General features: G+C 39.7%; 3 protein-coding genes across 3 annotated transcripts in view; 2 read left to right on the plus strand and 1 right to left on the minus strand.

Annotated features, from left to right (window-relative positions):
- Window positions 1-5,466, plus strand: part of sntb2 (syntrophin, beta 2) — a 28,075-nt gene extending 22,609 nt beyond the window's left edge. The window contains exons 6-7 of the mRNA XM_014974311.2: window positions 130-320; window positions 2,452-5,466. Of these exons, the coding sequence (XP_014829797.2) occupies window positions 130-320; window positions 2,452-2,544 (284 nt within the window). The 3' untranslated portion in view covers window positions 2,545-5,466. The remainder of the gene's footprint in view (window positions 1-129; window positions 321-2,451) is intronic.
- Window positions 5,467-6,842: 1,376 nt separating this feature from the next.
- On the plus strand, window positions 6,843-16,638 carry vps4a (vacuolar protein sorting 4 homolog A). The gene is made up of 11 exons (XM_015004731.2): window positions 6,843-7,146; window positions 8,606-8,717; window positions 8,800-8,944; window positions 10,069-10,130; window positions 10,501-10,620; window positions 10,741-10,897; window positions 10,983-11,131; window positions 11,272-11,353; window positions 12,702-12,921; window positions 13,066-13,206; window positions 14,307-16,638. Exons 1-11 carry the CDS (start codon window positions 7,126-7,128, stop codon window positions 14,406-14,408), a joined length of 1,311 nt encoding a protein of 436 aa, XP_014860217.2. The 5' UTR covers window positions 6,843-7,125; the 3' UTR covers window positions 14,409-16,638.
- Window positions 16,639-16,690: 52 nt separating this feature from the next.
- On the minus strand, window positions 16,691-24,264 carry cdk10 (cyclin dependent kinase 10). Its single transcript, XM_015004733.2, has 13 exons — window positions 24,057-24,264; window positions 23,705-23,777; window positions 23,548-23,619; window positions 23,301-23,403; window positions 22,958-23,039; window positions 22,171-22,238; window positions 21,194-21,246; window positions 20,792-20,861; window positions 18,839-18,898; window positions 18,537-18,660; window positions 17,678-17,817; window positions 17,528-17,580; window positions 16,691-17,453 (listed from the first exon to the last, which is right to left on the minus strand). The coding sequence occupies exons 1-13, from the start codon at window positions 24,144-24,146 to the stop codon at window positions 17,350-17,352; spliced, it is 1,092 nt and encodes a 363-aa protein (XP_014860219.1). The 5' UTR covers window positions 24,147-24,264; the 3' UTR covers window positions 16,691-17,349.
- Between the last annotated feature and the right edge of the window lie 1,433 nt (window positions 24,265-25,697).

Here is a 25,697-nt window from a genome sequence, read left to right on the forward strand (position 1 = left end):
TAAAGTGTGTGTATATTCAACTGATCTATGGATCAATTGGCTTCTTTTAATTTTCTGGAATTTGTAATCGGTGCCGATCAAAGTGAATTGAGACATTTTCTTGTGTTTGACCTGCCCGTTTCCTGACAGGTTGCACGTTGAACAGGCAGGACGTCCGGCTCACGCTGCACTACGAAAAGGGCTTTACTATTACAAGGGAGCCAGCTGACCAGACAGGGGGCGCTGTTCTCTTCAGGTACCCCTACGAGAAGCTCAAAATGTCTGCCGACGATGGAATACGCAATCTTTACCTTGACTTTGCTGGTCCAGAGGGAGAAATGGTGAGTTCAGAACAGGGTAATTTTTTTTACAGCTTTACTTCTAGAGGACAGCTGAGTGTTTAGAAAATGTTGTGTATTTTTATCTTAATATAGTTCTTTTATATACCTGAAAAATCAGCAGCTTAATGTAAAATTAGGGATGCACCAATCTGAACCTTTTTGTCTACGTCAATATCCAATATTGATACGGTTGGTGTTCCAACCAAGTCGCTTTTCCTAAGAAAGTCAGAAAAGCCTCTAATATTCTGACAACACACTGCTGGGAATGTAAATGGCTCTGTTCTCAGTTGTAACGATAAAAATATGACTGCACATTCGTTAAACTCGTGTCTCGCTCATGCCGCATTATGAGTGCGCTAAAGTGCTAGGCTAATGTTAGCATGTTCAATGGGTTTTGATGCCTCTTGTTGATAATTTGGCTTGGAGTATATTTTAAAGCAGTTTTAGTTATTGTAGCATGACAGCTCTTTCCTGTGAATGTCATTTTAAGATGTGAAAAACACTTTCAGTGTCAGAGGAATGTCTGGATTTTACATGATTAAAATATGCAACACAGCTGTGCAACAAAAAACTAGGACAAAATAGTGCAAAAACCTTCCACACAACTCACTCATGATGAATCAACGAAACCTCACAGGACGCCAAATAAAGACGTAAATTCACTAAGCGTTGTTTCTTTTACTTACAAAGCCTTAAAAACATTTAAACAAAGACCAAAAATATAACATAATTCCACTGAAAATTAGCAATGACCTAAATTTGGCTGAAAATAATTTTTTTTATATCCAAACAGGTAACACTATCCGATTTATTCTAACCCAATAAACAATACTACAGATGCTGTCAGAAACGTTAATTCATGCTTTGCAGATACACAGATCAGCGCTGGGCTCTTCTGAACTCTCCTGTCATGTTTCCACTGCTTTGTTTACAATAACGCATCAGATTTGAATAACACTTCACGTCCCTCGCTCTGTTTTTGCGCGTCTCTGTAGAAAAAGACTTTGCTTAGACAGAAGCGGTGACTGATTTATAACTGCTTTGTGTGGCCTTTGGTCCAAAGCAAACATTCGAAGACTGAGTTTTCGGCTGTGTGTTTAAAATTTCTCTCGCCCTCTCTGAACTCACACTTTGTCTTTACAGTATTTTCTCCTATTGCTTTAATTTTCTTCATCCGTTACAAATGAAACATCCCAGGCTCGTCTCTTTCATGGTTGCTTGGTAATCTTGTATGCAAACCGCAATTATAAAAATAAAACAAAGCTGTAGTAATAATCTCTGTGCGGTTCCTGTGAGTCTGTGACGAAGTGCTGAGAAAACGATGAAATGTTTGAACATCACCGTGATCTCACAAAAATCCAGTCGTTCTACAGAATAAACAACTTTAAGCTCAACAAAACATTTAACCCACAGACTAAACATTTCAGATTTGTTAGTCGACAGGGACTGTGATTCATTTCTCGGAGAACATCGAACATTTTCAGGAAGTTTGTTTCCTCTCTTGTTCTTTTGTCATAAGAAACAGACTGAACTTTGCGTAAAAATAACCAACCATGTGTCCCGCATTACATTAAATGATTTTATTTATTCTAATATGTTGTACAAATATTTATTGTGTTTTGAATGATCAGTAACATTTAAAAAACTAGCTATATTTTTTGTGAAGGCAAGAAAACAAATAATGGTTTTCTCAGTTTTAAGATTTTCAAATTATTACTGGTTTAAAAAATAAAACAAAAAATGAACTACATAGTTTTTCTGTTATTTTTCTATAACTTGTCATTTGAATAATAATTAAAAAAATCTGATTATAATATAATTTATGTGGTTGGAAATATATCCAGTCTCCATCTACTTCTACATATTAACAATTGTCCTGTTTTGATCTAATACACCAATAAAACATAGAACTTGAAATCTTTGTTTTAAAATTGAACAAAAAATGTTGACATGTAAAATATGATAATTTTCTTGCTAACTTAGTTACTTCCTTTCAGAGCAGATAACCGATTAATGAAGTCACGTCGTACCTTAACATCCTTGTCTTCATTTGTCCCATCTGTTCCGTGCTATTGTCCTTTTGTTTTTAAACGTCTTACTCACTGCCTTCCTTCCTCCTTCCTCCCCGCAGGTGTTCGACCTCCACTCGGGTCCAAAGCCGGTGGTCTTCGTCCTCCACTCCTTCCTGTCAGCCAAGCTCACCCGCATGGGCCTTCTGACGTGAACTAGCCGACTCGCTTCAGCACAGGCGGAAGGATTTACATTTTACAGCCGATTTTTTATTTTTTATTTTATTTCCTTCCCCCCCCACTTTCTCGACTCACGGTTGAGGTTAGGCCTGCCGGCGGCGCTGCAGGGAAAGTTTTAAGCACGAGTCGTTTTGTTGATTGTCTCAGAAATGTGCCTTCTGGCTCCCACCCTACCCCCCGCCCCCCTCTCAGCCTCTCGTAATCATCTGCGCTGCAAAGTTGGTGTAAAAAGCGTTTCGCTTCGGGTCGGGAGGATTAAGGAAGCTACATCAACGTGCAAAAAAGCAGGAGTTGATAAAATCTCTCCACATTCCGCAGAGCAAAGTTTAAACCTGGCTGTAGTGGGCTGACGTGAGAGACCGCAGCACTCTAAGGGTTTTACTGAAAAACCTCAGTCAGGAGGGCTTGTGTAGATACAAAACACAGAGTTGAGCACAAACTGATTTTTTTATTTTTTTTCCCCTGTTTTTACTCTGCCTATCATTCCATTACAGCCTTCCCATGCAGCTGGGCTCTTTTTAACTCGTGTTTGTCTAGGAAGGTGTTTGAGTCACGATGCAGTCAAACAGTGTGACTCCATACTACAAGGTCCGCACGTTATCCCTAACTACTGTTTGTAATCAGGATCGCCAGCTGTGCCTTTTTAACTTGTAGTCAAAGACACTCTTTATAAGGTTTCCTTTTATACTCCACGATATAAGAGCTTTGATCATGCACAAGCAATAGTATTACTCTGATAGTGTAAACCATGTTACTGTGTTTTGTAAGTGTGTATCTTTCCCATGAAAGCATGACTCTCTGATCAACTATCAGACGATAAGTTACTTTCTCTTCCAGCTACAACTCTCCGTTTTCCCCATTCTGTTTTATCCAAGTTGCTTAAAATTACCTCTTCTTTTTTTCCCCCCTCCTTCTCTACTACAACTTCTGCAGCGAGTTACGGTATAAAGACTTGTCCGACCTGCATGCCATCACGCTACAGAAATATGAATGTATTTCAAGAGCCGCTTCCTTAAACCTATTTTAAACTTTTCTTTACTTTTCCCTCGACAGAGATCATCCAAATAAGCTCTCTTATTTTGTCGAAGTGGCAAAAGATTTTGACAAGCTTGTCGCACGAAAAATGTTGGCCACGTTTCACACCACCAACTGCGAAATTCACAGATTTTCCATCAACACAAAAAAATATATACCTTTAAAAGTAGTCGTTTTCAGGATGAATCACCTCAAAAGTTTGTGAAAATGTCAATTGTTCAACCTTACATTGGAAATAATTGAAACTACAACCTTGTTGCTGATTATTAATAAATTCAAATCAGGCTTATCCCTAAGTAACATCAGTTTTAAAAGTGTGTTTTCAAATACAACAAAAAGTCATAATATCAACAAAAGCTCATTTTACTGTCTGTGTAATTGTAAAAAGGACACGTTTCTCTAAAATGAACTGTTTAAAAGATAAATGATTTTTATTGCTCTCATAAAAACAGATACTGATCTTAACTGTAAATTTACTTAAAATACATTGCTAGTCTGTTATGTTATTTTGAAATATAACATACTGCTTTACTTATGTTATATAGACCATATAAAGTTGCCTAACCTGACAAGTAAGAGTTTTTTCCAGAGTTTATCATTCATGCTAAGCTAGGCTAGTTCAACTAGAAGTTTAGCTTTTAGCAGGACCTTTTATTTGATCAAAGCCATGAATGTTTTAAAAGACTTTTACTCCGTTTTGTAATTTAAATTTGAATAATTTCCACACAAAAAAAACATTTAAAAGTTCTTATTAAAAATCTCAGTAAAAAGATAATGTAGCATCAGTCAAGCTATTACTCGACTGAATGCTAGCTGAACCTAGCTTTGAGCAGATTTTAAACTTAAACTAGTCCCTGGTAAAGGTGAGTTTAATTTGGGTATCATAGTCCTCAACTTAAAATGCTGATAAAATTAGGACAATATGACATATAACACGATATTAAAACAATCTAGACTTGAGCAGCATGCTCTGAATAAAGCTCTGTCACCGTTTATATACAACTGTTGATGTCTAAAGGCTTTGTGGTCTTTTTAGTCTGTAAATTAGGATAAATAAGGGCATGCTAAAGACGGTGAGATGTGGAAACGAGCTTCATCAATGGTGCCAAGGTGTACAAATTTAGTATGATTATCATTTACACACAGGCATCATCTGGGACTGGTTCATGTTTCTGAAGTTCCCCTCAGTGAAGCCTCAGTTCTTTTAGACCTTGGACAATGTCCCTTTGTGTCCACCGACTGTGCACTGCAGGAAAACAAGACCAACCTCTCTGTTCTCAGAACAAGGTCTGTCCGGCCTGACTGTCCAGTTCCTTTTTTAAACTTTTTTTAGTCCTCATTCAAAAGAAGTTAACGTTAACGGTGCTTAAACAGAAGTAGACTCTACTTCCCTTATTCCACTCGGCATAAATGAATTCCTGCTACATTGTTGAGCGTACAGTAAAGATTGTTCTTGAGGCTGTTGATGTTACGTCTGCTTATGTAGCCATGACCTTATAATTATGTTAATTTACTCAATAAGCTTCAGGTTTTCCTGTTTTAAATTGATGCACTCATCTGGCAAACCCCTTTAAACCTTTGAATGTACACTTTAACCTTCTTCCTCTCTTTTTTTCTTCTTATGAAATCACGGCGTTCCTGTCTATGCAAATTAACGCTTCAAAGAAAGGGTTTTATCAAACCAAAGGTATTATATGTGGCAGCTTGCGTCCTACACAATCATAAGACTGAAAAATGACAGTGCTGCTGCAACAACTTGTCATATGCAAAGTATTTTAGATATCCTTCCAAAATACAGTATACAATGTACAATACCAATGTAGTTACTTTAAGTGTAAATATCAATAAAACTGTAAATTGAATGTTTTTGTCTTGTTGTGGTTTTTGATTTCACTTTGTAATTGGAGATGTTCAACTTTAGTTGAACACAAACGTAATAGTAAAGGTGGAACGGGCTTCTTAAGTAGAAGCCCGTTCCACCTTGTGGGAGGTTGCTCATACATACACGGTACAGCTTTTCTAAAGTTTTCAGATCACTTGAAGGTTTTCACATTTAAAAAGTATGTTATTCCACATAATGGACTGTGGCAAAATTCAAACTTCTCATGAGCTTCTTTCTTATTTATGCTCTCCTTGCTCTGCCTGTTTGCACCACCCAGACATTTCCCATCGGAAACTCGTGAGAGGTGACCTTCCCTCCATCCAGGTCTTGTGCAGGTCAAAGGTCAGGAAGAGGTTAGCTAACATTAATAGGGACCCCACACATCCTGGACACAAACTGTTTAGAAACAGACCAGAAAGGGGGCTGTTTCTTCCCCACCCATGAACCCAGATTGATGCCATGCAAATTTTCGCCAATGAAATCTGGTCTTACCTTTTGTGAAAATAGTGCATATATATTTTATATTTCAGATGTCTGAGAGCAAAACAGAGCCAAGGTCGAATACCTTTTTTTGTGTGCACAAGGCTGGCAAATAAAGATGATTCTGTTTTTCTTAGTGCGGCACAGGAGGTTCCTGCACAAAGATTGGATAAAACCTGGAGCGTAAATGACAAAGCGATAATTCTACACTCGCATAACAGTACAAGTTGGTAATTTCAGATTTAATGGCTTGTCCAAGGGATTTTACAAGATATGGTGGAAGGAAGCTGTTCATGCGGCTGCCGGCTGCCACATAGCTGTGCTGAAAAGCTGATAACTCTAAAAGCCTTTAAAAATACTAAAACCCTGAAGAACATGCTTTACTCTAAATTTTGTTAGTGGACGACAAAAATGTATTACATTTGCACACTGCTAGATATTTAATGTATTACATTTTACGCATTAGATGTTTACATTTTTTTTTGTTACTTTTTAAAATTATACATTTGTGTTTCTGTGGAGACCTTCGCTTTATGCTTTCCATGCAGCACAGACTGCTGCAGAAGATTTTTTTCTGCTAACAACCATCACTATCTTCAATAATTTTTTGAAGAATTTAAATTAATGAGATACAACATTTAATTTCCCTTTGGGATTAATAAAGTATTTTTGATCAGAGTTGAAATTGAGTGTAATACCCAAAATTCGACGCTAGGTGGCAGTAACTTAACTGACCTTGGCAGCTATCAAGTTTGCTTTAATTAACCTGATCTAATGATTCCTTGGCTTCAAATTACCCATATATTACCAACATCTTTATCGTTGGTATTAGTGTGTAGATTAGCGCTAGTATTTTTTTTCAACAAAATGTACATAATTGTCCAAAGATGTGTTTCTTTTAAGAAGAACTACCTCCGTTTGGAGGCTTTTCTGTAGTGCTTTGAAAACTTGAACCGGAAGCTTTTCTCGTGTCAACCAGCTTGTCTGAAGCTGCAGTGTTGTTGTTGCTAGCGCTTTAGCCGCTGCTCTGTTCTTGTCATGTCACTAACGGCCAGTTTATCGTAAACATACTGTCACAAACAAAAAAAAATTAAGGGTTCACCTGTGTGGAGGGATAAGAAGATAAAGCTGTGGCCGGGGAGCCGAAAAGTGAGATGAAATGACAACGTCAACACTACAGGTACGTTTCAATGTTAGCCAGTAGCCCTAGCAGAGCTAACCTTTGAGTTTAAACCAGCCTGGTTCTGTGCAATTATAACAATGAACGTTTTTCTTCAAGCCTTTTTATTGGTTTATATCTTATTACTAAAACTATTTAGTATCGCCGGATGAATTCTAGATTTTAGTAGTCGATTTTACTTGATTCAAAACCAAAACAAAAGACTTAAATACTACACACCATAGACATAAATGCATGATTATGTCTATGCTGCTCACCTTCCATAATCATTTGAAGTATATATGTATTGCTGCAGGTGCTACCCAAAACTATTTATCATATAAAGTAAATAAAATGGATTGTTTGTCATTTAAGATTCAGAGGTCACAAACTTTGTTCAACAGTTTTGCTTTTTTTTTTTTTTTTGTCTTTTTCCTGCAACTCTGACCACAAATCACAAATTTTGACATTTGTAATCCATCTGTCAATAACCTGGAACCACAAAAAAGTTGCACAAATAAATTTCTTGTAGCAGAACAATATGAGTTCACATTACATTTCTCTTTAAGGGTAAATAAATGTGAGGTTTATCTTGCACAGCAAGAATTTCAGGGTTTGTTTTGGTAAAATTATGTCCAACATCTCTTTTTTTGTCCAACATAACCTTTAAGCAGAATAATTTCCCTGGTTTACAGAGAAAATGTCCAGTAAACGACAGTTGTGTCGATGACAAAGTCTTGCTGATGTCAGGGGATACTGGGCAGACTGGTTTGTGACTGTAGCTCAAAACACCGCTTTGTACAACAAAGTCTACGTGGGATAAACGATGCTACAGAGGTTTGCTAAAACTGAACAGTCAAGACGAGCCTTAAATTCAGCTACAACATTCAAGATGGCGCAGTCAGAATTTGATGTAAATGAAAGAAAACATGTGTTTGGACAGAATCTCTGCTGTGTTTGTATTTAGCTGCCTTCTGGTCCTTTTGCCCCACCGTTACAGTTTTAACCTCAGACCTCCTCCTTCAGGTCTTTTTGGACTTACTTTGACATTTGATGCTGTAAGAGGACAGCGTCCAATTCTAGTCGTCATGACACAAGTGCTCTGTTTGTAATAGATTTATTCCCTTTGCGCAGCTTTTTCAACATGTGCGACATCAGGGAATGTAACACCTAGCAGTGAAGCTGGAAATATCTAAGACATGCAGGACTCCTGTCTTGACTGACTCAAATTGGACATCTCGCGTAATATACTCATGGTCTAATGGGATTGTGGTTTGATCTGGAAGATAGTTTCTCATAATTTGTGAAAAGTTAACAAGGTCATAAAAAGGATTAGAGCCAAAGTGGAAATTGGGGATAATACGAAAAATCTTTTCAAACTTTAAATTGGAGAAGCAGGCTGAGATTCTAGGCTAACAGTTTGAACTCTCAGTCTATCCAGCGTTCATCCTCTGAAATTGTATTTCCAAATCTGCTGCAGAAAGCGATTGATCTCGTCACCAAAGCCACAGAGGAGGACAAAGCGAAGAATTATGAGGAGGCTTTGCGATTGTACCAGCATGCTGTGGAATACTTCCTGCATGCCATCAAGTGTGAGTATTGCGTCCCGTCAATTTGCCTGCCTCTGCAGGTGCCGTGTTCTTCACGTTGCTGTGTGATGGTCACTGTGTCCAGATGAGGCCCACAGCGACAAGGCCAAGGAGAGCATACGAGCCAAGTGCATGCAGTACCTGGACAGAGCAGAGAAACTCAAAGACTATCTGAAGAACAAAGACAAGCAGGGCAAGAAGCCCGTCAAGGAGGCGCAGAGCAATGACAAGTACGTTGTCTCTCTCTCCTTAAAGCACCCAGAGTTCTCGGTGCCTCGCTGAAGTATTCACACCCCTGGAGCTTTTTCAGATTTTATTCAATTCCTGCAACAAAACTTCAGTGGAATTTGTTTGGATTTTATGTGATGGGCCAACACAGAGTAGCCAAAACCTGGGAAGTGAAAGGAAAAAGATACATGGTTTTTAAATTTACAGATGTGATGTAAATTTTTCATTTTTTATTGCCCCCCTCCGCTTATAAGGAAACAACTTTAGAAAAAAAAAAAACAGTGTCCAGCAGAAGTCAGGTAATTTGTAAGCAGAGTACATCTGTGTGTAATCCACTCTCATTATGAATGCAGCTGTTCTGTTTCTGGCCTTGGAGGTTTGTTAGAGAAAATTGGTAGACAAATGACATCATGAAGGCAGAGAAACTCAGCAGACAGGTCAGGGATGAAGATGTGGAGAAGTTAAAAGCTTTGACTTTCTCACAGAACTCTGAAAAGCTGCCATCCCCATGTTAAAACATGCTGGTGGCAGCATTATGCTGTGGGGATGCTTTTCTTCTGTGAAACCTGTTAGAGAGAAAATAGTTGGAGCTTATTCCCGGTCGATCCTGGAAGAAAATCTGTTTGAAACTGTGTTGGACTTTTGGTTTCTAGCAGAACCACGGCCCTAAACATAAAGCTGGTGTTGCAGTGGGATGCTTATTCATTTGCTAGAATGGCCTAGTCAAAGCCCAGACCGAAATTCAGTTGAGAATCTGTGGCAAGACTTGAAAATCAATATTCACAAACGCTCTCTATCCAACATGACAAAGCTTAAATGGGGGGAAATCTGGGTATTGAAAGCCGTTTGAAACGAACCCGAAACACGGGATTCTGCAAAATACTGACCCAGGGAGGCTGAATACAAATGCACTCAACACTTTTTAGATTTTTATCCGTTTGTACCGATTTCTTGTATTTAATGCACAGCTTTGTGTTTGTCTATCACATGAAAATCACAATAAGGTCAGTTAAAGTTTGTGGCCGTGATGTGAGACGTGGGAAGCTTTGAGGCGACGTGAGCGAGGTGACGAAGTGCTGCAACTAACGCGGCTTTGACGTCATTTTACTTTCTGTTTGTTTTCAAGGAGCGACAGCGACAGTGAGGGAGAAAACCCAGAGAAGAAGAAACTGCAGGAGCAACTTATGGGTCAGTCGACTGGCAGAGATTTTTATCTACCATAGAAAAAACAACAAACTGTGCATCTGACTATATTTATAAAGCAGCAACATCACCCCGATGGCATCTTTTGGCTCATCTTCCAAATCATGACTGATGTTTAATATTGGAGTTGTTGACTGAGCTGCCAGAGACTCTCATGCCGCTTTACTGATGCTAGTTTGTGACAAGTTCTACTTTTGTTACCCCATTTATCAGGATAAAAAAAATATTAAAATGTAGAAAATTCTCTACTGTTAGTTTCTTCATGCTGATAGGCTTTTGTTATTTGTTTTGTAGCGTCACGAACAAGCTGTGCATCGGATTTCTCATCTTTCTGAGGTGTGTTTGTGTTTTCCAGGTGCCATTGTGATGGAGAAGCCCAACGTAAGGTGGAACGACGTTGCTGGACTGGAGGGAGCAAAAGAAGCTTTGAAGGAAGCCGTTATCCTGCCCATCAAGTTCCCTCACCTCTTCACAGGTTTGATCTTCCCAACATCCGACTGTTTCTGTAGCAACCGATGTAACGCTTCAGTGGGTTAAAAAGCCCTCAAGCCTGGTTTGAAAGTTTTATTTCACTGCAGCGTCTCTTCTCTCTCAGGCAAGCGGACTCCGTGGAGAGGCATCCTTCTGTTCGGTCCTCCAGGGACGGGGAAGTCCTACCTGGCTAAGGCCGTGGCCACCGAGGCCAACAACTCCACCTTCTTCTCCGTGTCGTCCTCTGACCTCATGTCCAAGTGGCTGGGAGAGAGCGAGAAGTAAGTTTTGCATCAACGCAGCGTTACGGACACGGACGGATCCGCAGCAGCTGCAGATTGAATGTTTCTGTCCGTCTTCCGTCAGGCTGGTGAAGAACCTGTTCGATCTGGCTCGTCAGCACAAACCTTCGATCATCTTCATCGACGAAGTGGACTCGCTGTGCGGCTCCCGGAACGAGAACGAGAGCGAGGCGGCGCGACGCATCAAGACAGAGTTTCTGGTCCAGATGCAAGGTCAGGAGCTGCGCCAGAAAAGATTACCCCTTGACATTTATTCAATGTTTAGTTTGAACATGAATCCTAGCTATTACAATAATAACATGTAGTCACCCAACAACAGAGCCTGTGTAGATGTTAACCACAACTTATTTTAGGTGTTGGCAACAATAACGATGGTATTTTGGTGCTTGGAGCCACCAACATCCCCTGGGTGCTGGACGCTGCCATTCGCAGAAGGTCAGAACATCATTACTTCATAACTGTTAGCTTGGCTTCTGGTGGGCTTCTTGTTCAGGTTTGTCACACTTGTAACCATTTTGGGTTATTAACAAAATATTTTCTAACCAGGATCACTCAACCAGACAGTTTCATGTTTGAACGTACGAGTAAGATGAGATGTAACTTTGTAATTATAGCAGAAAGCATAACTTCTATTAACTGAACTGGTGCGTCTTTAAACACATGCAGGGATGTAAATGCATCTAAGATAACAAAAGTTGTACCTCTTAAAGGGAACACGCCTGTTTAACATGCCTGGGCTCTGTAATTACAATAGATCATTTTAAAGCTCTTTTGACATGTAAAGTGACGCATTTCTTGTATAATTCAACTGACAGACAAAACCTGTTAAAGGAAAATATCCTAAATAAAAAAAGTGAGCTCACCCTCAGGCTTACACATTAACTGCAACACCAGGATGTAAATGATAAAATGGTGACGGTCGAGTTTTAAATGTTTAAAAACAGTATCTCCAAATATAAAGTGCAGTGGGCAACTAGAAAAACAAAAAAGCATTTCCTGCGAAAGTGCAGCTGAACGCTGAATATTTTTAGTGACAATTGCAGAAGCATCTAACGTCAACGGCAGAAGACGTGCAGAGAAGTAAGAAATGGGCAGAAGCAGTAGAATAAAGCAAAATCCTGTAAAATGCAAATGGAAAAACTGCAGAAGAATGAAGAATTCCACCCAAGGAATATTAGAAATTCATTCTGCTTAAAGGTCACATAAGCTAAAACTAGCGAAAATAATAATGATAGCATCCACTCTACAGTGTGAAAAAACCCAAAAATTTAATGAGGAGAAACATTGAAAAAACAAAACAGTCTGCAATCTTCTTTCAAAGAAAAACTTTCTGCTTATCATAAGTTGAAGAATATAAACAGGAAGAAAAACAGTTTTTATCTCATCAACTGCAGAGCAGTTTATAGTTAGCTAAAGCATATATAGATTATGCTAGTGGTTGTGGGTCACCATCATGTTTTTATAACATTATAGTGTGATAACAGCAAGGTGTGAGGTGTTAGCTACAATATTAGATTACATTCTGGAATTAGGGTCGGATTGGGAACCCTCAGAGCGAGTGGGCCAGTGTTTTGTTTTTGTTTTTTTCTTAAACTTTTAAGAGGAATTTTATAAAATCTGCAAAAGATATGAACCATGAAATAACCAGGAGTAGTTGAAGGATATGACCATTAAAGTCTTTGGTTGACCGTTGTGTGTAGTTTGATTCCTAAGCGTCAGCAGCCAGAGTTTTTCCTCCCAGCTCTGCTGAATGTCCCGTTAAAGTCGTTCTCTGTGGGATCAGATTCGAGAAGAGGATCTACATCCCTCTCCCGGAGGAGCCGGCCCGAGCCCAGATGTTCCGACTTCACCTTGGCAACACGCCACACAGCCTGAGCGACGCCGACCTCCGCGAGCTCGCGCGCAAAACGGACGGCTACTCGGGCGCCGACATCAGCATCATCGTTCGGGACGCGCTCATGCAGCCGGTCAGGAAAGTCCAGTCGGCTACTCACTTTAAAAAGGTACAAAGGCTCAGAAGCGGCGTGAACCGCCGACCTCCTGGATGTCATGTTTGATGTTTCAGATCTCTAATCTAGAGTTCAGGTTGAATGGTTTTCATTTCTGAAAAGGAGTCTCTGTTTTGTTTTTTCGTTGTTTCCCTGCAGGTTTGTGGTCCGTCCCGAAGCAACAACCAGGTGATGGTGGATGACCTGTTGACCCCGTGTTCCCCTGGAGATCCTGCAGCCATAGAGATGACCTGGATGGATGTGCCTAGTGATAAGCTACTGGAGCCCATAGTTTGCATGGTGAGAGACGACGACGAAAAATATGTTTGAAACCTTGAAGTAAATCAATGTTTATCATCGATTTCTTTTGTTTTAGCTAAACTCACAGGCTTCCTGTACTATATTTATATCTGTGATTGATTTCCGAACCGTTTCTATTTAGATTTAGACAAGTAATCTGGATTATCGTCTCTTCTTTTATCTTGAGCCTTTATGGTTTTAAACAAAAGCTTTACATGTTAAAACAGAAAGAAATTCTGAGAAAACTTGGACCCTATTGAACAGAAAATGGGCCCCTGCTGGTGGTTGTCATGGAGACAGGATGACCCTAAGACGCCACTCTTTACATTATTCTTCTATCACCGTGCATAGTGGCAAAAATAAGCCTGGATTCCTGTTGTCATGCTGTATTTAAACTGCAGGGAGATCAAATTGATAACTAAGAGTTTTTAAAAACTGATGCACTTAAAAAATTACAATAAATTTTAAAATGAATTGCTAATAATTTAGCAACCACTAGGTTATAAACAATTATAGGTAAATTAAACATAAGATACAAGTTTACTAAAAGAAATAAATTAACTTTGTAAGACTCTTTAGACATGAAGTGACGTTAAGTAATGACCAATGATGAGTTTTCTGTATTAAATTACTGAAATAAAAATTAAAATTTTCAGACGTTCCAATTGAATCCGTCACCAAAAACTAAATGTTTGTTATTATGGAATCAAGAAGAAATGGTCGTTTCAGTATTTTTTTATTCTGTAAGTTTTTATGCAAAATTCTTATTAAAAAAACAAAAAACAAAATTACAACAGACTTTTAAAAGTAACTTTAAATTATGTTGCCTACCTTTCTTCATTTTCTGTTTTCACAGAAGAGGCTCTTTTCCACTAGGGGAATCATTTTGTCCTAAAATCTGAAAACAGAAATAATTTTAGTTTCATTTTCGTAGCTTTAATAATAAAACATTTTGCTGTGGTTCCAGGCGAGTTTTATTTTGCAGCAGCTGGGAGTCGAAACATGCCTGACCCTTGATCCAGATAAATCATCAAGGTGAGATTTTGGAGCAGGAAGTGGCAGTGAATCATCATCATCTTCTTTTTCTTCCTCCTCTGCAGTCGGACATGTTGCGCTCTCTGTCCACCACGCGTCCCACAGTCAACACCGAGGACCTGATGAAGGTGAAGAAGTTCACAGAGGACTTTGGGATGGAGGGTTGAGGGATGCCGACCCCGGAGGCTCAGACCTGCTCCCAGTGACGCCACTCCTCTTCGTCCTCCTCCTCTTCCTCCCCCTCACTGCTGCGTAGGCTTCCATCTCTCAGACTGGTCGACATCCTCCTGGTCTGACGTCTGTTAAATCAGGCCGCGATTACAGAACATCCGAAGGACGTTTTCCAAATGCCACATTAGACAAATCTGTGTGGTTTTTTGTTTTTTGGTAGTTGGACAGTAGGTCTCATGTCTCTCGCCCTCATTTCTGATGATGTAACCCTGCAGAATCCTCACTACATGAACTCGGCTGCATTTTACGCTGGGAAACGCTCCAAGTCTGCCCCCCTTCGCCCCGAGCCGACCCGCTCTACAACTGAAGGACTGTACGTTTTGTTGCTGTCGTGCACTTTGCTTTGGATCCACATGAAGGACCCTGATGACTGAAGGTGAAGCAGAAGTTTATCATTTCCACTAGGCATGCAAGCGTGTGAATGCATCTCAGTGTTTTTATTGTTAAACGTGCGTGTCTTAATGTTTCTGTTTAAATGTCAGGAGCCGGTGGTTCGCTTATTTAATGTCGAAGCGTGTCTGGCTCGGGCCTGCAGCTGCAGGCCAGTAGCAATCTGACTGAAGAGATGTGCCAGACTGGGAGAAAAACACCTCCAGTTTTTATTGTTCCTAATCCCGAGGTGAAAAAAGATTTTCTGGTCTCCTTTTGTCACGTTGTAACAAATCAAAATATTTGAACGCTAAATTTAAAAAAACAAAACAAAAACTGTTAATTCGTTTTAGCTTTATTGATCATAATAATCATAATAAAATTATTTTTCTGCAGATTGAATTTTTTTTTTTAGTTTAATTTTTTTTCATCTATTCTCATTTGACTTTATACCAGGAAAAAAGGAAAATCACTTTGAAATGTTGGCGTTTTGCCTGCAAAATATCCCAATTCTTCAGTTTATCTGAATTAAGACAGACTTTTTCTGGCCAATAGGAATTTCTGGTGGCACGTTTTCCGCCTTAAAGATTATACAGCAGAGTTGATGGAGGTCGTAGTTTTAAATTAGCGTTTCACAAATTCCATAAAATACGAGATTACATTTGAACCCAAATCTTCCACTTTTCTTTCTGTACCTTTTACACACACAGACTCGTCACACTGTGTTAGTTTTATTATAGGCTTCTGACAATAAACAGAAGAATGAGAGTCCACCCATTAACTCATTAAATATGGATAAACACAAAACGAAAGCCAGAGACTTTAAAGATAAAATCCCACCAGTGATTGCTTCCAACAGATGCGATAGCCGATATTGCAAAGACGATTTAAAATATCATGCAGCTCTACTTTGAATCCAACAGGAAAAGAAGAATTTTTCCGGAATTTAGGCATAAAATTATCATCTGATGAAGTTTTTACTTTATGCGTTAAGAAAGTTTCAGGATTTGTCCTGCAGATCAATGGAGGAAAAGTGGAAAATTCAAATTTTTCTGAATGATTGAGGCATTTTGAGATCAAACGCAAAATTAATCTAATTTTGACAATTAAAATTTAAAGACTAGAAAAGAGAAATCTTTCATTTGTAAATAATCCGAAGCAGTCATTAGGTATTGTAGTTACTGCTTGGGGGCAACAAATGCCAATGTTTTAAAACTTTGGTTAAAACATTTAACTGCATCTCATTACAGCTGAACCAAAACCATCACTTGACTCTTAAAACCTTGTCGACGCCCATGAAGGAGACCCAGTCCGGCACATCTCTGAGATTCCCCTGCACACGTAGTGTTAACCTTATTTATGATGATTCGTCACCTCGGTAGAGAAACAGTATGTTTACACTTGAAGTATTACCTTTCTTACTGATTTAGCACCTTTGAACGGCCTGATTTTTGTTTTGTTTTTTTTGTTTTTGGGAGAGAAATCCACACTAATTTTCCTTTGAGATGCTGTCTAGTTTTGTTTTCAGCCATCTTGGTTGCTAGGAGTGCAGCTGGACGTCTTCATCGACTGACATCAGGACTCCAGGCTCCGTGGGTTCTGGCTGAGCCATGAGACTCATGGTGAATTGATAACTCAGTGCTACAGTAGTACGGCTCTGTGTTCGTCCAGGTACCTTCTGGTTCAGTGGGAGCTTAGTTAACAAAATCCCTCGTGTGGGGAAATAACCTGCTGCTGGCTGTGTAACCATTTCAACTAATTTAACCGGAGTTAATAAAAACTGACATTTCAAATGAAGCTGGTGTTTGTGTATTGTTTACACACACACAAAAAAAATATTCAGGACTGGTTGAGTTTTTTGTAAATGTTTTTAATTTATATAGTATTTATAAAAGGTATGTTTAGGTAAAACAAAGATCTAATTAAAGTTTTTTTACACTGACATTTTTACTGAAACATGCAACACAAAAGGACACAACCCAGCAGGTTAGTATTTGTCCAGTCATTACAGCTCGGCGGTTTTTCAACCTGTAAAACTTTAATCAAATTTACACTGTGCCTATCAAAGCACTACTGTTCATTATAGAGGCAGAATGCACGAAGGAAGAAAAACAAAGGCCTTTATACAAACAAAACCAACAATAAAAAGACGTCTTTAAATATTTTCTTTAATTACCATGAAACACTTTACCAGGTTCTGATTTAATGTGAATTAATTTAGAATTTAAAAATATTGGATCTAAACACTGAAAAATGTTGCGAAATGTACCCGTTTGTGTTTAGGAAGCAGGTAAAAATGAAGAAAGCAAAACAAAACAGAGTTATCTTGTCATGTTACACATCTGATAATTTAGCCCACTTCAGCTCTTTTGGTTTTGATCACGACAACACCAACAAAGTTGGCTTTAAAACTGCGCGACGCATCGTTAGCAGTCTTATTTTCTCCCCCTGAACTTCGCCTCCAGTGTGACACCGCAGCTCCCCACCAGGGGGCAGTAATCATCCTCCTCAGACCTTGCTGCTCTTCCTCCTCTTCGGCTGGCTCTCCGCCAGAGCAACGGCTCGCTTGTTTCGATGGTGCGGGAACGTCGGCATCAGCTCCGGCTCGCAGGCTGGAATAGAAGACAGGCCGCAGGGGTTAGCAGAGGTCAGAGGTCATTCACTAACTGCTGAATAATAAACTCACGCAGAGGTTTCTCTTTGAAGTAGGAGCTCTCCAGACAATCTTTGGCGGTCGCTCTGGGTCAGGAAAACAGAACCGCACTTAAATCTCGACCACACTGTGTTGTAGTAGTAATAATAATGATGATAATAATAGTAAATCCATGTGTGCTACCTGCGCTGTGGGTTGTACATGAAGAGCAAGTTGAGCAGTCTGTGTCCAGCATCAGACAGCCAGGTGAACTTGTTCTTCAGGTTGTTGTATGGCTGCTTCCTCAGGCTGTACTGACCGATGAGCGGCAGCTGAGAGAAACCCTGCAACAAACACGCCGTCTTTAGTAAACACTGCAAGAGACGGAGTCTGAGAGAAATAGCTACTTCTACAGATTTTAGAGCAACAAATACACATTTGCACTCAAAATGCTCAGATCTTTTCAGAAATTTACAAGCGTTTTCTGGAAAATTTCTGAGCTTTTTGGTTGAGGTGTGCCTTTTTTTTCCCTCCATCTACAATGGCCCTGAAATGTACTTCCACACTCAAAACGTTCACAGTTACAAACATGCAGGTAATAACATCCATTTCCCTCCAAGTTACATACCGAGTTGTGGCGTTGGATTATGGCTGGTAATGTGAAAGCGCTTTGAATCTGACAGAACAGCTGGATATAAAAATGCGTCACGTTTATAACAGGGATTCAACGAAGTTAAAATGATACGAGTATCTAACCATATCGAGTCACAGAACTCAAAGACGTCCGAGAGCGACGTCTGTATTTTTGCCTGACAGAAAAGTCAGATTACGAGATTAACTAGTCCTGTCAAGACAAAATGCAAAACCTGAGACTGACATATGAAAGGCCAGCTTTAAAAACAAAAAGACATTTTAAGGCCTAATTTCAGATCCATGAATTTAAGACTCTTTTAAGGCTTTTTGCTTCAGAATGAGTCGGCTGCACTTTTATTAGAGGCAGATTTTTTTTTTTTTCTGTGCCGTTCATCTCTGGAGGGTTCACCCTCCTGGACCAGAGCCTCACCGGCCAGATGTTCTCGTTGGGCGTCCCCAGCAGCTGCACTATCAGGTCCACCTGCTGGATCTCCGAGGTTCCGGGCAGCAGAGGTTTGTGGGCCAGCAGCTCGGCCAGGATACAGCCCACTGCCCTGCGAAGGAAACGTCACGTCCTGCTTCATCTTTTACAGTGGCGTCAGAGCAGCTGGCGTCTCTACAACTCGAGTACCGACGTGGCACATAAAAACCTCAGCACAGCATGAGAACACCTTTTCTGCTCCTTAGAAAACCAAACTTGCAAACTCGATGAGACCCGCTGGGATTTCTCACCACATGTCCAGAGCTGTAGTTTGAGTCTTCGTCCCCAGGAGGAGCTCCGGAGCGCGGTACCTGCGTGAAGGAGAGGACACGGTTGGACTGCAGACCTCAATGAGATAATGAAGCTGGATTACTGCAGAGGATTAACGGGGAAGAGTTTCCACTGAGGCAGCGCAAGCACAGCAACACGGGGGGGAATTTCCACGGCGCATCGCACACAGATCAACAGGGATCAAACAGAAGGAGACCTGATTATTCACCGCCGTCACTTTTGGACATCATCTTCAGCAAGGAGGCTGAGTTACTCAAGAAGCTGGCTCTTGACTCAAGAAGCTGGCTCTTCTTGCATATTAATGGGAAGTTGAGTGGAAGGAAAACGATAGGTAAGATATACCTGAAAGTTCAAAAATATGTTCAATCCCTCGTGTGAGAATGTGAAGAGGATGATATGACAAAAAGGCTCGTAGTTCCTCTGGAGGAGCTGCTTCTCATGTGAAAGAATCTGTTTAACACGCAGCTCTCCACAAACCCTTTTTGATCAACATGGAAAACAATAAATAAACTTAACACTTCACATTCGCCTGAAAACACCATGGGAAGTGAAATCACTACGATTCTCTTCAGGAGGGACAGGGAAGCCGGTCAGAGTTGATGGAGGTGAATGCAGAGAGAACACCCGTTTAAAAATGCAGAGGTTGCACTACAGCACAACAACAAGCCTAAACATCCAGCCAGAGCTACAATGGAACAGTTTAGATCAAAGAATAGCCATATGTCAACATGGCCTAGTCAAAGTCCAGCTTAAGCTGCTTTCCAAAGTAAAATGGCTGAAAATGTCTGTTTCTCGATGTTAAAAGATGCTCTAAAAGATTTGCATAATTGGAGCAAAATGTGGTAAATGATTGAGTCAGGAGAGGTTGAACACAATTGCACACCACACTTTTCAGATTTTTGTTAAAAAAAACGTATTGTTTTCTTCTTGCTTTACAAAGAAAGAAAATCTTTGTGTTGATTTCAGTCAAATTAAATAGCAGTAAAATAAACTGAAGTTTGCGCATCCGATGCGAAACAACATGGACAACCTTTATTATTTCTGGAAAAACTCGCAGGAAGCTCCTGGCAATCACAGCCGTCTAAATAAATCCTGTTCCGCGATCAGACGGGTGGCTTAGCGTCCAAACAAACGTGCAGCCATGTTACAGATTTAGCCCTCATGTGAATGAGAGGAAGAAGCAGGTTGTTTTGGACAGAATTTACTGCCAGAACAAGAGCGACGCTTTCCACGCAAAGTATTAGAGCTGCTGCTAAATAAAAACAACAAATCCTGGGAATCAAACATTTATCCAAATGCCAGTTATGTAACAGCCAAGGTACCCGCAGTAAGTTTGGGCCTAAGCCTGGATGCTCCTTTTATCTCCAACCCCGACCGGTCACCAGTTAATCTGATGTTCTTTAAATCTTCGTTTTGTCTTCGTCAAATTCAGGATTTGAGAGTCATTTCTGAGAGTTCTGGACAAAAAAAAATAACTTTGCTCATACAGATTTGTTTCCATCATTACTTAATATGAGGACAACATATAAGACAACTCCATGAGTTTTATGGTGCGTTCACACCTAAAGCGTTTTGAGCGTGAGGCGCATCTGGTTTCCATTCAGAGTCTATGTGGAGGCGCGACGAAGGCCACTGCGGTGCGTTTCGAGCGTCTAGCTGATGCGCCTCCACATAGACTTTGAATGTAAACCAGATGCGCAAAAATGCTAGGTGTGGAGCAAAATGTCAGCCGTCTGCATTCAAAGTGCAAACGCATCGAACTTGAAGCGTCAGATGCGCAACGCATTTTGGTGTGAGGTCACCATTAGCTAGCCTCAAGTGAAACGTCTGGAAGTAAGAGGGCAACTTGTTGCCATTTCTGCAGATGTTCTGGATTCATTGATGGACGTGTTGCAGCGTCTGGAAACACTCACCACAGTGTGACCACTCTGGGGGTCATTGGCGGCTGGGGGATCCCGTACATCCTGGCCAATCCAAAGTCAGCTGAGCCGAAGAGAAAAAGAGAAGGACGGATGAACAACCAGAGCTGCAGAAAGTTTATTTCTAAACTTGCCAACAGGGAACAAAAAAAATCCTAGAAGCTCATTAAATATGCAGAAAGAGGAAACAAGCAAACACTAAAACTGATCAAAAAATATGGCGTCACAAGCCGCGAAATAAATTTATACGTTCTTGAAGTAACATAATTTCGCACTGGAGATGATATTCATCAACTCTGAACTTTAATTTAGGTCAATCCTGCAATAAGGGAGGCAGGGATTAGCCAGAGAAGCTGCTGCAGCGGTGTTGGTGGTAATGTTACCGCATGGACTCACCGATCTTAACGCAGCCTTTGTCGGTCATCAGCAGATTAGACACCTTCAGGTCCCTGATAACGAGATAAGAGCAGATTAATGAGGCCGCTGCTCTCAGCTCCGTTTGCTGCGGCACATCTTCGGTCCTTACGTTTTTATTTTTATTTTTTTAAAGCTCACTGTTTGCACACAGCTTCACGTCTTCGCTCTTAGAGATTAGCGGCTTAGCCTGCTATGTTGAGCTGAAAGCGAAAGTTTTCGGCATTACGTGGGTGGATCTATTTGAACCTCGTTAGATCATTAGTGCGACTCAGGCTGAACTCATCGCCTGCTACATGTCGGGGTCAGAGTTCACAGCTTAAGCTACCTCAACAAAACGTTAGCAGCTCACTGGCTCTGAAACATTTATATCCTCAGACAGATATTTTGTTTATGCTTGTATGTTGATAATTTAAAAATGTATAATAGAAAAATAAGCATATGGACCCTTTAAAAGATAGTCTTAACCATAAACTTGGCGTGCTAGGTGGCTTGACGCGTTTGGTGTGAACGCACCATTAGAGAAACAGTCATCATTACGCTGCCATCACCATACTTCAACATGGGTGTGTTGTATTCAGGGTGATCTGCAGCATTACCATTTTGCGTGCAAGCCAGAAAATTGAGTTTTGCAACCCAAACCGGGTTTTAGCAGACAGCAGAGGAGGATTTATTCTAGCCTTACGTTTTTTTTCTTGCCACCCCGTCCATAAAAAGGTCAGAATCAAGGAACGAACCACTAAAAGTTATCCTGTGGATCTCTGCAGCTCCTCCATTGTTAGCTGCTTCTCTGATCAGAGTAAAGGAAACCAAATAGAAATGTCTTCTTATTTAGGAAAAAAAAAAAAACTGAACATATATTAATTTCCTTCCACCTCTCAATTGTGAACTAATTTGAGTTGCTCAAACAGACACATTTTGGAAAGCTTCAGGTTGTGTGAATCCTCTGGACGACTCACCTGTGTATAATGAAGCTGTGATGGAGATACTCCAAGCCTCTGAGCAGCTGAAGGACAATGCACTTCACCTGGAGGAGAGAGGAAATATCTTCAAACAACAGATGGGAAATGCACATGTTGACTTTATTCTTCTCTTTTAAGTAGTTTCATTTTTGGATATTTTTTGATCGTCTTCAAAAGACTGAAAGATTTCATGAACATATTTAACTTTTAACAGCCATCTGTCATTTTCCAGATGCCCTCCATGAGCGTCAGCGTCTCAGGCGCTAAAGGAAACCGCATTAAACATTTCACAACAACAAAGGACCACATGCATGAGCGGCTATAGTGGTGGTAGTCATGGAGCAGATTACAACCCCCAGCAGTTAAATCCTAATCTAAATGGAGTAATCTCCCCAATCAAGAGAGCCATCCACCACTCCCCCTGGTCTACCCAGCCTGGTTTGGACTTAATGATATATAAACCACTGAAAACAACAAAAAAATATTAATTTCCTATCAGATTAATATCAGATAAAATACAACAGGTTAGTATAGACACAAAAACGCTCGGTTTTAATATAAACATTTAAGTGTAAAGGTAAACCGAGATCTCTAGAGGTGTGAAACTGTATGGTGAACCAGAAAGAGAAACACCGAAACTTTGCAGTACGTACTCGTACCCAGTTTTTCAAAAATGTTAAACATGTTTGAAACGAATGCTTAATAACAAAGCAGTGAAGTAAATGTGTGATTATTGAAATAATTAAAATAAAGAAAAAAACAATAAGAAGTAACAGAATTTTACTTGAGCTTCAGAGAATGGTGTCTGCATGTTTTCCAGCAGACTGGCCAGGTCCTGTTCACAGTAACTCATCACCAGAAACAAACTGGAAGAAAGACAAACTTGTACTTAGTTTTTCTGCACATACTTTTTCCTTTCTTGTTTAATTTGTCAAGTCAGTCTTATATTTTCACACACATTAGGTCTGAATGATTTTAGAACCTACTTGTCTTGCATACAAAACAGCATCTGGCTAATTCAACCACTGTATGAAGCCATTCAATTTAAATAATTTATTTATACAAAGGAGTATTTTAAGTAGATCGCTGTTGGCTCTGTATAAAAACAAGTTTTAGTGGGTTAGTACCTCTCCAGATGGCTGCCCACCACCACCTCTTTCAGCTCCACGATGTTTGGATGTCTCAACCTCAGCAGCAGTGTTATCTCTCTCAGGCTGCTGATGGGAATGCCTGACAGAAAAAATTAAATACTTTAAGAACTTCGTAGTATTTGTACAACTTATAATGATCGAGGGTGAACTTTTCATTCATTACACCCCTTGAATAGTTGCAGATATGTCCTGAATTACATTTGTAGCAGTAAAATGTCCTCACCATCCTTCTCGTTGTCCATGCGGACCTTCTTCAAAGCTACTATCTCATCCGACTTGGTGTCACGGGCTCGGTCTGAAGGAAGAGGAGAAACCGTTCAGTTCGTCGACGAGTCGGATATAGTCGATCTGAGTCGATCTAATGTGTCGGTCAAACTCACACACAATGCCGTATGTTCCTTCTCCTATTCGGTTGAGTTTCTCAAACTCCCTGACACTTCGGCAGCTTCCAAACTAAAGGAATTAAAAATAAATGTTGAAAAACGTACTTAGAAAATACTGGGTAGCTCTGAAGGACTGGACTTTTCCCAAGTATGTTTTTCTTTTTTCCTCCCTATGTTGCTGTTTTAACACACTGCAGCATATGCCGATAATTACCACATCCTACGTAGATGTATAAAACACTGTAAATTATATCTTGTACGATCCATTCCGTCAAACATATATAGTTTCACTAAAATTAGCCAAGTCGAGAACGAGGTTCGGCATTGTTTCCAGCATTCATCCACTCACCCTGTCATTCTGGGGCACTGTGAAGGTTTTCTTGTCTTTAATGGACTTCAGCTTTATCGAGTCCGGTTCATCCTCGCCGACGGCGTCCATTCTCTGAGTTTTTAAAAGGTTTTGCAGCTCAGATGAGAAGAGAGACGTCAGGTAGGACTTCCAACAAGCATGGCGCCGTTGTAGTTTGTTTTGTGTCCACACGGAGGACAACAAAGAGCTTTCACGGAGTTTGCGGCCATTTAAATCCTTTCCATGAGTGTCAGTTTTGGAGTTAAAAATAAATATCTACAGGGAAACTAATCAGAAAGAAAACAAATTATTTATTTAAACCGTACAAAACCGAGGCAGTTGTAGACATATGAAAAACATTCTACGTGATTATTTTTCTATCCCAGTTAAATATGTTGTGGTATATTTGCACACTATTTGTAGACGTTTTTGTTTTGAATTCATTGCTTTAGCTGCAGCTCGGAGTTGTTAAATTACTTTATAACAAAAAGGTTATAAGTTCCATGATCCAACAAATAGATATTTTGTTAATGTTCATTTAACAAATGAAAATAAAAAATAATTATTACTTAATAATAAATGATTATTATTGATGTTAAATAACTCTTAAATGATGAAAACAATTATTGTTTAACCTTACGGTCGTTCTGTGTGAAATTTATTTACAATGGTTTCAGTATTTATTTCCTGTGCTAAGGCTCATAATCATGCAAGATAGATTACTTTCTCGTTTACTCTTCATCAAGTCATTTAATACTTTTTCAAAAATCAAAGTATTTTATAAAAATATGTTTATTTAATGTAATAAGATTATCACCTAATATATATGCATCACTCTTTCTCTCTCTTGTGTATATATCTATATACATACACAAAGGGAAACTGACCCATTTAAAAGTAAATTTCTTGCTCAGTCCATCCCTTATCTTCACATTTCCACTACTGTGCATTTATGGTTTAGAAAATTATTTTATTTTCCTTCTCCACATATCTTTGCTCTATGCCAGGAGGATTCACTTTCATTGCAAACAATTATCTTTTAAGTAGTGCTTACATCATGTTGCATTACTGTCTAGTTGTGATTTTCCTCCCTACTACGAAAGGTGTAGAGCCAGGCCTCCGCTCTTTCATAGCATCAGCTATAGTGACGTTGGACGGCACGGCAAAGATGTCTTCTCGTGACGGAGCCGTGACGATGATGACAGGCGCGTGGCAGGAAGTGTTGGACGAATCGGTCTCAGTGTTGGGCTGTGATGAGACGTGGTTCTCTGAAACTTAAAAGGACCAAAGTTAAGATTTGTCAACAGCACATTCCTAACCGGACTCACCAGGTAAAAATGAAAAAAGAATCTCAAGAGTGAATTAAAAAACAAACCTGCAGACACTTTAAAGGGAGAAAAATATTTTACAGCATATTATTTTCAGAAAATCCCATCCCATCAGTGGAACATAAATAAATATCAATGTTTGAATTAAATGACTGGTATAAAAACTGTCAGATTAAATAACCAATTAACCTCAGCAATCTAGAGACAATGTTGACTGGTGCTACTTTTCTTTTTAGTAGGCTGTGATTATTTTCTAATAAACAATAATAAAAACTAAAATCAACTGGCTGCGTAAAACTTTTCCCTGACAGTT

The sequence above is a fragment of the Poecilia mexicana genome, unplaced genomic scaffold, assembly GCF_051168715.1.
Source record: "Poecilia mexicana isolate PSO_F unplaced genomic scaffold, ASM5116871v1 scaffold_6, whole genome shotgun sequence".
Classification (NCBI taxonomy): domain Eukaryota; kingdom Metazoa; phylum Chordata; class Actinopteri; order Cyprinodontiformes; family Poeciliidae; genus Poecilia; species Poecilia mexicana.

What these genes read in the sequence shown, in the direction of transcription:
- vps4a (XM_015004731.2), top strand. Translation starts at nt 7,126, where the DNA reads ATGACAACGTCAACACTACAG. An exon ending in GAGGCGCAGAGCAATGACAA is followed by an intron (nt 8,945 to 10,068) that starts GTACGTTGTCTC and finishes TTTGTTTTCAAG; the next exon opens with GAGCGACAGCGACAGTGAGG. An exon ending in ACTGCAGGAGCAACTTATGG is followed by an intron (nt 10,131 to 10,500) that starts GTCAGTCGACTG and finishes TGTGTTTTCCAG; the next exon opens with GTGCCATTGTGATGGAGAAG.
- cdk10 (XM_015004733.2), bottom strand. Translation starts at nt 24,146, where the DNA reads ATGGACGCCGTCGGCGAGGATGAACCGGACTCGATAAAGCTGAAGTCC. An exon ending in CACAGCTTCATTATACACAG is followed by an intron (nt 21,247 to 22,170) that starts GTGAGTCGTCCA and finishes TCTCGTTATCAG; the next exon opens with GGACCTGAAGGTGTCTAATC. An exon ending in ACTACAGCTCTGGACATGTG is followed by an intron (nt 18,661 to 18,838) that starts GTGAGAAATCCC and finishes TTTCCTTCGCAG; the next exon opens with GGCAGTGGGCTGTATCCTGG.